The sequence below is a fragment of the Peromyscus californicus genome, unplaced genomic scaffold (genome assembly GCF_007827085.1).
Source record: "Peromyscus californicus insignis strain IS unplaced genomic scaffold, ASM782708v3 Scaffold_12__1_contigs__length_115047231, whole genome shotgun sequence".
In the NCBI taxonomy this organism is placed as follows: Eukaryota; Metazoa; Chordata; class Mammalia; order Rodentia; family Cricetidae; genus Peromyscus; species Peromyscus californicus.
In genome coordinates, this window is record NW_026294413.1 from 78,766,641 (window position 1) to 78,781,946 (window position 15,306).

At 44.4% G+C, this 15,306-nt stretch overlaps 1 protein-coding gene across 1 annotated transcript in view; it reads right to left on the bottom strand.

The window, feature by feature from the left end:
• The window catches only part of LOC128106966 (RB1-inducible coiled-coil protein 1-like), a 129,439-nt gene that overhangs the window by 81,272 nt on the left and 32,861 nt on the right, over window positions 1–15,306 (bottom strand). Inside the window, exons 8-11 of the mRNA XM_052732333.1 lie at window positions 9,946–10,114; window positions 8,679–8,810; window positions 7,840–8,023; window positions 4,054–4,169 (exon numbers count right to left, since the gene is read on the bottom strand). Coding sequence (XP_052588293.1) covers window positions 4,054–4,169; window positions 7,840–8,023; window positions 8,679–8,810; window positions 9,946–10,114 — 601 coding nt within the window. The remainder of the gene's footprint in view (window positions 1–4,053; window positions 4,170–7,839; window positions 8,024–8,678; window positions 8,811–9,945; window positions 10,115–15,306) is intronic.

Genomic DNA, 15,306 nt, shown 5'->3' on the forward strand with positions numbered 1-15,306 from the left:
TGTTTAGGGGGTTGGTTACAAGTTGTTGTCAAGGGGTAGGAAAAAGGCTAAGCAAAGGAGATTAGATTTAAGGTTCTTATTTAAAAAAAAAGAAAGAAAGAAAGAAAGAAGAAGAAAAAGACAATTACTAGTTTTAAGTATTTTACATTGGATTGGATTGTTTTATATTGTATACAAGTTATATATATTGGAATTGATATTGTTAGAAAATGCTATATGTATATTTCTAATTGTACTTATACCGTTCATTTAACAATGCAACTTTCTGATCCTTGAATGTTATTATTACCAACGATTAGGATATAAAGAAATGAAAGTTAGTAGTTAGACATTACAATGAACTTGTAGTCATATTAGATATGTTTTAAAAATTGAGCAGATATACAAAAGTACAATGACTATATACAATATATACAAGTAATAAATGTCTAAACAATGTCTAGTCCATTTGTATTTGACAAATTCAGAGAAAATAATTTCATTATCTATCCTATTTTGTTAAGTCCAAAATGTATCTAATTCACTTTCTATCCTAATTAATCTTCAACTATAACTAACTAACCTTCAACTATAACTAACTAATCTTCAACTCCCTCAGAGACCCAAGAAGGAAATAATATTAGCTAACAAAAATAAAAACAGAAAGTGCATGCAAGCAACTTCCAAAAAATTTGTGAGTTGACAGAAACAGCCAGCTGCCTGGACAGTCACCTGAGGTTTCTCCACAGTGTTGGGGCATCATCTTCAGCCTATAGGCTTAGCATATCTGACAGACTCATTTGTGAGGTAGGATGTACACAAGGTATATAATTTTTCTTTTGTTAGTTATAACCTTTTTCTTTTTTTTCCTTTTTATTAAAATAGAAAAGGGGAAAAAAAAATAAATACATTTTAAGATTGAAAAAAAAAAAAAAATTAGGCTTTGTATCATTTGACAAGCCAGAATACATAGAAGATAATCTCTATTTTATGTAAAGTGAACAGTTATCCTTCCAAGTGTCCTTAAATATAAACTTTCAATGAATGGTGTGATTATTTTGATCGTGCTTGTTCTCCAAATCAAATTAAATTCATTGTCTACAATAAAAAAAAAAAAAAAAAAAAAAAAAAAAAAAAAAAAAAAAAAAAAAATTGAGCAGATATATTTTAGACAGGTCATCTTCAAACCCTTCAGAGATCTACAGAATATGGCATTTGACAGAGGGATGTGGAGAAGAACGGGATGCTGAGATGAAGCCATATATACACAGCCAAGAAGAATGGACTAGAAATTATTTAGACATTGTATATAGTTATTGTACTTTTTGTATGTAGTTTTTCTTTTGTTAGTTATAACCTTTTACTTTTTTTTCCTTTTTATTAAATTAGAAAAGGGGAAATGTGGTGGTATAATAAATAAAGTTGCCTGGGGGTCAGAGCTATTAGAGCCATAGCAAGTGCGTGGCAGTGGTGGTGTACGCCTTTAAGGACCTGGAGGGCGGTACATACAGGCAGTGACGAGGCAGTCACATGATTGGGTTTACAACCAATCAGAAGCCAGAACAAGGAGAATAGAGACAGAGACACAGGAAGTAGGGCTCTCTCTTTTGGAGAGCTCTCTGGGCTGAGGAGGATCCCTGAATCAGGAAGGGTGAGGCTCTTGGCTCTGACCTCTTGGCTTTCTTCTCTGAATCAGCTCTGTGTTTCTTGTCAGATAAAACCGTTGGCTACATCTACACCGAATTACATCTACAACATGATACATGAAAATGAGCAAGGCAGAGGAAAGTTGTATACTTTCAAATGTTTGTTAATCTATCAATCCAGATAATTAATTACAATGATTGGTTGTTGTTATTGCATATCAAACAAGTTGGCTATTTTGCTGTGGATGATGAGACTTACTGACTAAGGGGAAAATATAACAAATAAATTTATTTTTATATTTTCAAAAAGAAAACATCTTGTCAATATAATGATATATTATAGATTGTGGAAATTGTACATTAATTATTTCCATCGGTTTTAGAACAAATTATTGGCACAGGGTAGACCTTTTAACATTCCCGGTTGCAGATATCTTCTATTGATATCTCTTAAAAAGCTGAGAATTATTATAAGTACATACCATCGAGGCAAACTTTTCCCTATCCTTTTCTTGTAGAGGTATAGTGAAGGAACAGTTTTTTAAGACAATAGTATAACAGGCCATTCTTTAGGTAACAGAGAAGGCAAAGGCATTCCAGGCTGTAGAGAGCCCATTGATTGAATTATTTTATTTATGGCCCTCATATGTGTCAGCATTCTCCATTTTCAATAACAAATACAGGAGAATTACAAGGACTGAAGTCCCACAACACCTCACAGGTTACAATCCATCATCAAAGGAAGCCACGGCAAGATCACAAGGCAGGGGCTTGAAACCACAGAGGAACATTGCCCATTGCTCTGGTCAGCTACCTTTCCTCTATGGCCTAGGCTCTCTTGTCTAGGGATAGCACTACCCAGAGGGCTGAGCCTTCCAAAATCAAATAGCAATCAAGAAAATGTCAAAAAAGCATGCTGCAAGCCATTCTGATGGTGTAAGTTCCTCAACTATGTGTCAAGTAGACTTCCAATATTAGCCATCATAGCAAGCCATAAAGAAGAAAACATAAGCCTCAGTTTGCTACAAAAAAAACGTGATCATTGATGAATAAAATTCTATGTCCAAAGTTAAACTGCAATTGTAGAAAGAAAATTTAAAAGGATTTATGTCAGAGAATGAAATATTTAAAATATTGAGTGAACATAAGCCCGAGCCACAAAGGAAAAGTTGATACATTTGACTATTGAAATCCCTTCTGGAGGCTGCAGGATGAACATGGGGTGGGAATGTTGGCTGACAGCACCTTTGACCATCCTCACAGTGTTTTGATGGAAGATTGAGAAGCCCTTACCCTTACTGCAGAGACCAGGTCCCAAATACAAGCCTGAGACATCAACTGGATGCCAGAGCTTATGTTCTAGAGAAATGGAGGAGTCCATTCTGCTTGATGACATGGGAAAGGCTGCATCTCATTTTCAGATCTGTAGATGTTGCAATCTTCTGAAGCAGCACAAGGAACATTGTCTAAAGCCAGTATTCTTGGGGACACACACTGCAGTGCCCTCGCTCACCATGGTAGTGTCAATGGGAGCTCTGCAATAAGATTTAGTTCTGGACTATTATGTGGTTCCTAGTGCTGCTGCTTCCAAATCCTGCCTCTTTGACCACCAGTAAACTTCAAATCCTAATAAACCATTTTTTCTTTGAAAGCAATTGGAGTCTTCTAGCTGTTGTATAGAATGAAGACTCCACAGAAGTCTTCCCTGGCCCTCTGTGTTAAGAGGGAATTTTGGCTTCTTGTGGATTTTTTTTTCATTTGTCTTTCCATTTCAGGATGCATGGAGTGAGCAAGAAGGGGTCTAGAGGATTTAAAGGCCAAAACACATGCCCTAGTAACCCCACTCTTTCTGACTGCTGCAATGTGTTTGCTGTGTTGGGCCTTTCTTCCTCTTTCTAAAGAACACACATTTCTCACTCCTGGGCCCCTTTCCACCACAGTTACTAAAAGGGACATCATACTTATTTCAATGTCTTATCTCCGGCTGATCCCTTGTTCCCAAGAACCAGAGATGGGTGGTTAGTCCTATTTCAGCCATCCATGGCCATAAGGAGGCCAATAAAGTCATCATGACCATGGGATCTACAGCTGAACTAGATGTAACATGATTATTGTCACTCCTTCCTTTCACTCTCTAAGGGAGCCATTTGCTCAAGTGTAGAGAGCCCTGCAAGGCCGCGCCTCAAAGATAATGCCAGCATCCGGCTTCCGCCTTCCCTATGGCAGGTGTTCTCTGGGATAAACAACTCCTTATTTGGCTAAGGCTAGGATCTGGCTTGCTTCCGCGCACCTGGACCTAATCTAGCTTGCTTGCATTTGTCTTGTTTGGCTGAGAGCCATCCAGATGGGGAGAATCCCAAAAAGGACAGAGATCCAGGTACAGGTGACCTACACGGTTCTAACCACTCCTCCCAGCTTGGGCTCCTACCTCATCTCAGAGACATTGAAGTGATGTTGCAGCTTTTCTGCCAAGTCCCTTTGCTGGGTGACCAGCTCCTTCTGCTTCAGCAGGTCCTTCAGTGTTTCCTCCAGGTTTTCCTGCTCCTGTGCATTAGAAGATTGTGTTCTCAGTGGACTTTTGCTCACTCACATGGACACACATAAAGTCATGAAAGCACACAAGTACATGGATGCACACATAGAAGCACACTGTAATGCACTAACATGTTTAGGTTCCCAGCTAATGCAATATAAAGAGCAATCACCAGAAATACTATTGAGAAGAAGATTAAGTTTTCTTGGATGAGAAACCAACACACTGAGCATGAGAGATAGGCAGTTCAGACCCTGAATTGCCTGTCCTGTAAACTAATGCACAGGCAGGTAACCTCCAGGGTCCTGGCCCATGAGCCAACCCTGCCTAGGAAGTTCCCCAAGCTGTGCAGTATAGGAATTAACCCCAGCACAGGACCACTGCTTGGTGGTGGACCAGATGACTGATCTTGTTCAGGGCTTCCCAATTGCCCTCAAAGTGAGCAAATTCCTCCATGAGAAGATCCCTTTACCACAGGCTGCCTCACTTCAGACCCAAAGCAATGAGCGCAGGAAACTAGAAAATCTCCACAACCAGGATCCAAAAGGAACAGTTCCTCCCTGTAAGGTGATCATTTCAGAAGTTTGTATGAGTAACAAAAGGCTGACTAAATCAGAGTCAAATGATATTCCATGGAAGGGCTCAACCACACTGTACTACACTCTTCCAATAATGGACATCTAGATAGTTTCTGCTAGAGGCTACTTTGAGGAACGCTGCTAAAACTCTGCTGCCCTCTAGCTTCTCTAGAGACATCTACTTCATGTTCTGGATCACTGTGTCACCTGGGGATTGCAGTTCAACATTCTGAAGAAGTGTGTGTGGCTTCTCACTGCACTATATCATTTTATGTGACCAACAATGTCTGAGGGTTCTCATTTCTCCCAGCCATCATGAGGCAGATTTTAACTCAGAATGAAGAACTCTGAAGAAAAGCAGTTACTGAGTGCTGCAGGCACAGCACATGGTGAGTGCTTTACACCATCATGAGCCTAAGTTGGGTGTGCTGAGACAGCCCCCTTCTCACACCTCAGCACGGCTAGGGGACTTCTGCTAGACTTGGATGCAGAAAGATGCACACTGCAAGTCAGACTCTCTCAACAAATAACATCCAGTCCAAGCGCCACAGCCAAGGTAAACTGAGCCAAGGTTAGGCAAAAGTGGAAAGAAAGTGGTAGCAGGCAATGTGGATGAGGACAAGACAGGGCACAGAGAAGACAAAGTAAGCCACAGACCATTGAGTATGCAGTCACCATTCACCCAGGGCAGAGAAGGGACACAAACTCTCAGCCAGCCAATCCTGCCTCAAAGACACAATGGCCTCAATTTCCTGTACCATGTTCCTTTGGTTTGCTCCAAGGATTTCCTTGCAGATAAAAGTTTTTGACTCTACAAATACTGAAAACCACTGAATTACAGCAGTTTTTCTGTCCTTTCATTCTAGAGAGCTAGGTGGACATGTAGAAAGATGGGCAAAAGAATACAAAATTTGATTGATGCCAAGTGTGTGGGCAGAGTACATTCTCAATAATGTTGGGTCTCCATCATCATTAAAGATGTTTCATGAAGAAATTTGGAGAAATACACACACACACACACACACACACACACACACACACACACACACAAACAAGTTTACACATTCACACACAGAAGCACATACTTGCACTCATAAGCACCCATACTCCCAACACACACAAGCACTTACCATTACGCATACAGGAAACATGGGCACAGAAACACCCATTAACCCACACAAGGTCATAAACACAAACATAAAGGAACACTACTGTAGAAAGAACAGCCAGAATTCACACATACACAGAGGTTCACCCTCACAGTTGGACAGAAATGCAAACACAGATACACACACACACACACACACACACACACACACACACACTTCCTGAACATATGGCCAAGAGAGGACTGCAGCCTTGTAGCAGCTTTTCTGCTCTGGGGGAGGTCATGGGTCTTCCTTGCTGTGTACAAGGCTCTTAGATTCAGCCAGCCTCTGCTACCCTGGCCTGTACTCTTTTCCTTCCATGAACTTTATACATCCCAAGACTCACTGATCCCACAGGTTGCAAGTTAATCCATCATAATCTCTTCACTAGACTTACCCTAGCTCCTCCAAGAAGACCTGGATAGCTCAAGTGAAAGAGAGTGACCCATGGTCAACACCCAGGAGGTTGTCAACAGATTACAGTGCATATGATATGAATTCACCCCAATGTCAGTCAGAAAGAGGCCAGAGACATCAACTGCAGTGCTTTTCAGGAACACAGCACTCCACACAGCTATGAGAGGGAATCTGTTCTAAGACACAGCCATGCACATGATATAGTCAGCAACACAGTGTCAGCAAAGAGATGCACTGTGGGATTCCGTGTTGTGAAGCCAATGAGACAAACCAGACACTTCCTGTTGTGTTAGCTTTGTGTAGTGAAAAGGAAGAAGTCTAATTTTATTTTTAAAATACCTGTATTATTTGATTTTTGTTATTTATTAAAAAACACATGTACACGCAAGCAATAAAAGTGTATAAACATAACAGAAAGCAATTTATACTTACGACAATTACGTGAGACAAGACGAATGGTCCCCCTGGGGAACAGGGGAGCTATAGTGCTGGCCAGCCAGAATGGCCCAAACAGAAATTTTTAGGTTCAGTAAATGACCTGGGCTCAAGTGAACAAGGGAGAGAACAACAGATGACAACATAGGATTTCATTATGTAGCCTCTGTACACACACATATGCACACATTTACACATGCCTGCATAGATCACACACCGACCACAGAAATCAAAAGTGAGCAGAAAACAAGGAAGGGTACATCGTATTGAGTGAACAATTGAATTTAGACTATGCACATCACATGTTTCAGCAGAGACTTACAACACAGCTATCCGTCACTTGGGAACTAAAAATGCCTAGAGGAGAGCACACAGCTTAGTCAAACTATGTTGAAGTGATTGGAGAAAATGTTCTCTTGAAGCCTCAAATCTGTCACTCCAACTCTCAGGCTGTCAAAGTCCTCCCACATCTATGGTCATTCAGTCAGCTCCAGACTGGAAACTCCAGGATGGGAGAACTGTCCAGCACCACCCACAGAAAACAGGCTGACAAGCTGATACTCAGGCCTCTGACAGTATGAACCAAGAGTTAAGCTAAGGGTAGAGAGCACACTGGGATGTAGGAAGAAAGGAGAAAACCAAATGCCACCCCAAAATTGACCCCAAAATGAGAACTACTCACTTTGCAATGGCCCTGGGCTTTAATTCTTACAAGCTGTTGCCTACCTGTGATCTCACATGACATCTGCAAAGCAAATGAGCCACAGGACACTGACCTAATCAATGAGAGCTCTGTGATATTCTCCAAGTAGCTCTCTGCATAGCAGACTGGTAACATAATAACATGTAGGTAGGTGTGTTATAGCTGACTGACCCATCTCTCTGAATGTACTGCAGCTTCTAGCAGAGCAGGAGGGTTTGTTTGCCAATCATCCAGTATCTTGAAAGAGGCTAACTCTACAGAGAGACTTGTGAATGATCACAGATATGAACAATTGGATGGTATGTAAGTGGGAGTCTGCATGGATGGTGGATGGTTACACTGGTGTCTCTATGTCTATGGTTGGACAGGTGGGCAGCCTGCCCCTAGTGCCTCAGCCTACCTGCTGCTGGTCAGCACAGGGGTCACAGATCTTCTCATGGGCCTCCTTCAAGAGCTTCTTCACCGCCTCACAGGTCTTTTGCAGTTCAATCTGCTCCTTCCACAGCTGTGTGCTCTGGATCGTCAACACACGTACATTCTTCTTTAGGTGATTACACTCTTGTAGGAACCGGCCATGGAGGTAACTGAACCACCAAAAAAAGAAATGGTGGGTCTCAGAGAGGCTGAATTTGCCATCTCTACTTCTAAATGCTACTAACCCTGAAAAGTCGGAGGCCCCCAGACCCCACAAGAATGGAGCTCTCAGTATCCAAGGCAGCATCACTCAAATACAGGCCAAATCCAGAGAATAACCAAATTCCCGATAGATTCAAATTACTTCTGAAAATCCTGGTACCAAAAGGGATCCTGTGCCTCTAAGAACAGGGTGCAGCCCACACCTGTGCTTAACTGCTCATGGTCTTGGGAAAGCATCAGCAGGTAGAGGGCAAACACTCTCTGAAGGAGGGCAGAAGTCCCAACCAGAATAAATTCTCTCTACAGATCCCAGGCAAACCAGAACTGTGAAGTTTCAACCAGAGTCCTGGAGGCCCTGGGCTGCAGGACATTCCCTTCATGATGCAAAGGATATTCCTATCTAAGGGCTCCCACAGCTGGACAATGATGGGAGGGCCTCAGTGTTTTTCCACACTTAGCAAAACTGAGTCCAAGAGGCACAAATCCAAGGGTCACAAAGGAGGATGCTGGCTAAGAGTCACACAGGCTAGAACCAGAGCCTTCACTTTGAGTCAAGGACAAAGAAAGGCAGAAACAGTCCCTCCCAAGCTAGTAGGCACTTACCTAAAGATTTCAGTCTCCTCAATCAGCCCCTTGCACTTGTTTAAGGCATCACTAATCTCCATGGGCAATTTCTGGAGACCTGACATCACCTGCTTGTGTTCCATTTCAAGCATCTCGAGTTCAAAATTTAGCCTGTGGTAGGGCATGGACCCAGGAGGGAAAAAAACCCATGAACACAGGCCAAAAGGAACACATGAAAGAAGCTGTGCCATGGACTACTCCAGTGCAGTGGATGCCAAATCTTGGCACTTAAACAGTGGGACCTCCTGGTGCTTATTAACCGTCCTATCCTGTCCCCAGGACAGAACAGCCAGGAGGTCTAAGGGGAGGAATCCAATGATGCATGAGCACCCACAGTGGGCTTGGAGCTCTAGATAAGCACTCTAAGAAGTTCTCAGGAGTCTGTGTCACATATGTGGACTCACCAGAAACCTATGGGGACATTCTCCTGTCTTCAGATCAGGGATTCTAATTCCTGGGTGTCTATTGCTACACAGAGGACCAGAGCACACAATCAGTACTTCCAGGAGGGAGCCCCAACTTCAGGATGGTTTTGTAAACTTCACATGTGATTCGAATGTTCAACCAAGGTGAGCACAGAGCTCAAAGTGGGGTTCCCTGGCCTCAGCAGTGCCATCATCTGGAAGCTATGTTAAATCCTCAGACCATGCTCTCAGACTCTCAGGAACACACACACACACACACACACACACACACACACACACACACACACACACATACACACACCCCACACATGAAATCAGGATGCCCAAGAAATAATGGCATGTGGCATTGTCACAAAGTATAAGAAGACCAGAGGGGAGCTGTGATGAGCTCCAGGCCTTCCAGTCACACCCTGAGATGGATGAATGGACCAGGCCCCTCCAGCTTCTGCCAGGAGCTTTCAGCACACGGTCATCTGCTGGTCAAGTATAAAGACTCAACACAAACTCACAACACCTAGCATCACCCACAAGCCACACATGTCAAGACCTCTTGAAGTGCTTGATGAGAGCTCACACACTACTGTCCCTATCCTTAGACTGTGATTCAAGCCTTAGGCTCTGCTTTTCATTGGAGGAAGCAGACAAGCCTGCATCCCCATCTCACTCCTAACCAGGCTCCAAGTTCTGCATCTTAAAAAAACTCATGAAAATTAGTTTAGGCAGCAGGACACCATGGAGTTTCACCCTCCGATTCCTCAGGAAACCTCGGCTTGATACTGTGGTGTCTTGATGGCCAGCAGAGAACTGGGAATAAAGACTACCTGTTGTTCAAATACTTGTTTGTGTAATTGGCCAGGATTCCACGTAGCTCATTTCTCTCACATTCCATATCATGGAGACGAATGGTGAGTTTCTCTAGTTTTTTCATTTCCTGCTCCTGCTCCTGCTCAGTGAAGGTGGAGCATTGGGATGGTGCCACCCGAGTAATCCCTGCAGATAGACAAAGACAAATGAACTTGTATTCTAGAATGGCATAGGGCCAGGAGAGTCCATGCTGAGTCCCAAGACAAAGCCTAAGGAAGAGAAAATGCTATGAACCCAGTGAAGCTTCAAAACAGCAGGTCAGCTATCCTCAAACTGGGCCCCCTGAGCTCTGACTCTGTCCTCAAGCACTGTGGATAATCTTGTGCCTCCCTCCGTATTGCAGCCCTCTGGTCCTGGAAGGCCTAAGCAAGCCCAGCCATGTAGAATTGGAGGACAGTGTCAGGTCATATCTGATGTGATGCAGCTAAGTCCTTTTGTCCCTAGAAGTTAGCAGCACCCAGTCCTGATCACATGTGTCCAGGACCAAAGCATCTGAAGATGTGCTGTGTGGTCAGGGGAGTTCCTTCCCTTCCTTTTGGAATCATATTCCCATGGAAACTGAAGAAATCCACTGGGATGAAGTGCAGCAACACCCTACCCAGAGAGAGCCATCTCAGCAGTCAATCTGTTCCTCCTGCCCTTCTTTGCCTCTAACAATGAAATGAAAGAATTCCCAGCTGCAGCCTGGACAATTCATAGCTCTCCAGAAACTAACCATCAGAAACTCTTGACGCTGGTTCTGTTCTTTAGAAAGCCAGAGAAGCTGGATTGGCCCATTGTTACTCAGAAACCCCCTGCTGCTGAGCTCTACTACCAGAAATCTCAGTTCAAGTTCACTTCCTCCAGCAAACTTCTCTTACTCTGCTCAGGAGTCACTGTGCCTTAGACAGAACCATCTATTTCTCCAGGTTTGACACTGAGGCCAGCTTCCTTCTTCCTCTCTTTGGTCTCTCCATGTTCCCCATTCTCTCTCCCAAGCAGCCTGCTCAGTCTTGCCAACTGAGTCTATGAGAACTGAATGAATAACCCACAGGCCTTGGTGTTACCACAACACAGGTGACATCATAGATATTACCAAGGACTCTCCAGGATAGAATAGAATCACCATAGGATAGAATAGAATCACCATAGAAGGGATGATTAGGGTCACCTCCAGCAGACCTCAACTATCAACTAACTAGCTCTTCTCCACTTCACCAGAACCATGTTGCCATTCCCAGGAGCCTTCCCAGAAACACAAGGGAAGACCTTCAACACCTCCTCCTTACAAAGCCAGAGATCTCTTTCTGTTTCATTAGAGTATAATCACTACTTCATGTATGGGAAGATGAACACTCACTTCAAAACACATCCCAGGAAATGACTGGCCCCTTGTTGAGATCCCCAAACAATAACATGAGAAATAAAGTTTGCTAAATAACATGAGAAATAAAGGACAGGACGGAGGAGAGGAAAGATCAGTCCCCTGATGTCAACAAGCACATTGTGGAGGATCCACAAGGCTGTTACTGTGTGTGGGTGTGGTGGAGCTTATGGGTGTCCTGTCAGAACAAAGAAATGTCCCTTAGTTAGTGAGAAAAATTTCCCTGAATCATCAGTACAATAAATTCCAGCCAACACAATATTAGCCAATGTGTGATCAACTAGTAACATGTCAGGCTGGAGATGCTAAGAACTGGGGTTCTCCAGGTGAGCCCTGAGACAAAAAGAGCAAACACTCCCATTAATCGTCCATTCCTGCACTCAAGATTGAGGAAAGATGAATGGCTAGGGGGATGCCATACACAGATATGTAAGGGCAAATGTGTCACAGTCATGGGAGAGACTGTGGTGTGACACTGCTATGTTGCTTCAACTAGAGCTACACAAAGACTAATTTCTTGATCTGGAGCCACCTGTGACAATGCACATGCCCTTAGGAAGGAAATGGGCACAGCTAGCTTAAAGAATCCTCATTGGAGCATGTGAAGGGCAGGCCAAAGACACAGGAGACATATTATTAGGGGTCCTTTGCCCTGGACCATTCCCAGAGCCGCAGTTCACACTTGTGAATTTCCTGGCAGTCCTGAAATGAGGAGCTAGCACCATGTTTAGCCTGGATTGCAAATTCTTCAGAAGTCTGGAGTGTGGATTCAGAAGTGTACTTGGTGGTACAAAGAACAAATGATTGATGTGGGGTAAACCCTTTCCATTCAGATGTTATATCACACTGACAACCAATTTAGACAAAGTGAAGTATCTCAGTAATTCCCTATTCTAGAAGTCAAAGCACAGTACCTGCTCTATGCACCACCTCATCTCAGTCAAACCTGACACACTGAAGGATGCTCAGGAAGTAACTGGAACATGAGACTTTGCTCTAGCAGCTTCTCAAAGACAAGACTTGAGACTCTTCCTCTGTGGATGTCAGTTCTCCCATCTGTCTATAGCGAGGTGGAAATCTCAGAAGTCAGCAGGTTTCCTCTGTCTCCCTAGACAATGTGACCCAGGGTGCATCCTCCTAAGGCTTATTCACGGCTATAGAGAATACACTGTAGCTTCAGAGCCCTCAGCCATGTGCTTTGAAAAACCAGGAGAAAATTGCTACTGTCACACTCAGGTAGTCTATGGATGCCTGCCTCACTTAATCTACGCTTCAGACTCTCATGTTAATGGGGGAAGCCATGCAGGGGCAGAACATGGTCACCAGATTCACAGCCATCCTCACTGACAATCCAAGACACCCAGAGCTGGCAGGATGGGGACAGTGTCCGTCCAGGTCCACTGAATCTAACAGCTCTCAGGCTGAACTGCAGACCTGTGTGCCATCAACAGTTGGTATCCAGAAACCTCAGGGGTCATTTGAAGACTGCAGTACTTGGTGGATCCTGCCCTGATAGTGGCTGTGATGTCAATTATGAGAACTCAGGCTTGCCAGGGCACTCTCCTTTCCCTATTATTTATTGGCACACAAGTAAAGAACTCCAGTGTGTGGAGGAGGGAACACAATTATGGTACAGATATCTCATTAACTCCTCTGTGCCTCCTTCCCCACTCAGAGTGAAAGCAGATGGTACCCAGCAAAGCAGCTAAAGCCTTGTCAATTCCTGATTCTGCCAAACTAACCCTCATGGATCCTTGATCAGGGTCTGCTCTTTAGGAACCCAGAGCAGGATAGGCCTATTCCTTCCCACAAGTTCCCAGCTCTTGAGCCCTAGCTCTGAAAAGCTCAAGACCATCACATCCAGAAAGCTGGCCAGCCCTACTGGACTCACTGTGTCTTCCCCAGCACCAGAGATTTCTCCATGGTTTCCAGTGAGACCTAGGGCCTGCTTCTTTCTTCCTCGCTCTGGTCTCTCCACGCTGTGTATTCACTCTCTCAACTAGACGTCTCAGTCTTGACCACATCTCTGTAGGTGAACCTTATAGCACTGAAGTAATGTCCTAAGCTCACAGGGTGTTGCTACAACACTAGTAACATCATAGGGTATTCCAAGAGCTCCGCAGGATACAGTAGAATTCCAGAGAAGAGACTGCTGATGTCATGGGGCACAGCCTTTGCTTCCTTGCTAATTCTTCCTGAGTTGACCAGAAGCTGATGTTTCTTTCCAGGAGTCTCTGCTGAGACACAGGGAAGGGAAGGGTAGGGAAGGGAAGGGAAGGGAAGGGAAGGGAAGGGAAGGGAAGGGAAGGGAAGGGAAGGGAAGGGTAGGGAAGGGAAGGGAAGGGAAGGGGGAAGGGAAGGGAAAAGGGAAGGGAAAAGGGAAGGGGAAGAGGGGATGGGGAAGGGGTGAAGGGGAAGGGGAAAAGGGAAAAGGGAAGGGGGAAGGGAAAGGGAAGGGAAAGGGAAGGGGAAGGGAAGGGGAAGGGAAAGGGAAGGGGAAGGGAAGGGAAGAAGGGAAGGGAAGGGAAGGGGAAGGGAAGGGGAAGGGAAGGGGAAGGGAAGGGGAGGGGAAGGGAAGGGGAATGGAAGGGGAAGGGAAAGGGAAGGGAAGAAGGGAAGGGAAGGGAAAGGGAAAGGGAAATGGAAGGGAAGGGGAAGGGAAAGGGAAGGGAAAGGGAAGGGGAAGGGAAGGGGAGGGGAAGAGAAGGGGAATGGAAGGGGAAGGGAAGAAGGGAAGAAGGGAAGGGAAGGGAAAAGGGAAGTGAAAAGGGAAGGGAAAATGGAAGGGAATGAAGGGAAAGAGGAGATGAGGAAGGGGGAAGGGGAAGGGGAAAGGGGGAGGAAGGGGAAGAAGGAGGGAGGAAGGGAAAGAAGGAGGGAGGAAGGGAAAGGAGGGAAGAAGAGAAAGGAGGGAAGAAAGGAAAGGTGGGAAGTGGAAGAAGGGAAGAAGGGAAGAAGGAAGGGAAGCTCCTCCTCCTTCCAAAGCTAGAGATTTCTCTCTGCTTCATTAGAATCTTTTCACTACTTCACCCATGAGGGGGTGAAAGCTCATTTATAAATACTGACAATAGTTGGCTCTTCTCATCCTATGGGGAGGCTACTCATTACCCCCGCATTTCCCCAGAATCCTCTTGAGTAGGAGCAATAGCAAATATTACTTAGAAGTATAGACATTGAAGAAACAGAAAGTAAATACAGGATAACCTCCAGGGGGCCTGGCTGTCGCTGCACTAGGGTATTTAAAGGAATGCCAAGGGGTGGAGCAAAAGACCTTCCCCCCAGCACAGCCAAGTGCAGACCATCTCAGACACCTGCACTCAGGCCAGTGGTCCAATCATCCTCTCTATGCAAACCGGCTGGGTAAAGCCACTAGGAAACCTGTAAATGGACTCTAATACCATTCTAATATCCATACCCAATAATATGAGAAATAAAGCATGCCAAGAATTGGTCAGGATTATGTAGAGGAGGAGAGTTGAGTCCCCTGAAGTAAACAAGTGCCTAGAGAAGGGTAAGGTTAAGGGAAGGTGGCCATTGGGAATTTGTAAGTGAGCTGAGACTCTTATGAGACACAAACTGTTTGAGAATGTCCTCTCTACATGCCTGGTGTGTTAGTCAGGGCTCTGTAGCACAACAGAAGTTATAAAATGAATCTCTCTATATATTGAAAAGGGATTTGTTATAATGACTTACAAGCTGTACTCTGGCTAATCCAACAATGGCTGGCTATAAATGGAAAGTCCAAGAACCCAGTAGTGGCTCAGTCTACAAGTCTGGATGTGTCAGCTGTCTGCAGTCTATGCTGTAATCTCAAAATGTATGCTCTAATGCCAGTGAAGGAATGGATGTGCTAAGAAGGTGGAGGAAGCAGAGAAAGAGGAAAAGCTTCCTTCTTCCAGGTCCTTCTATATGGGTTCAGCAGAAAGCATGGTCCAGATTATATCTAAATTAAAGA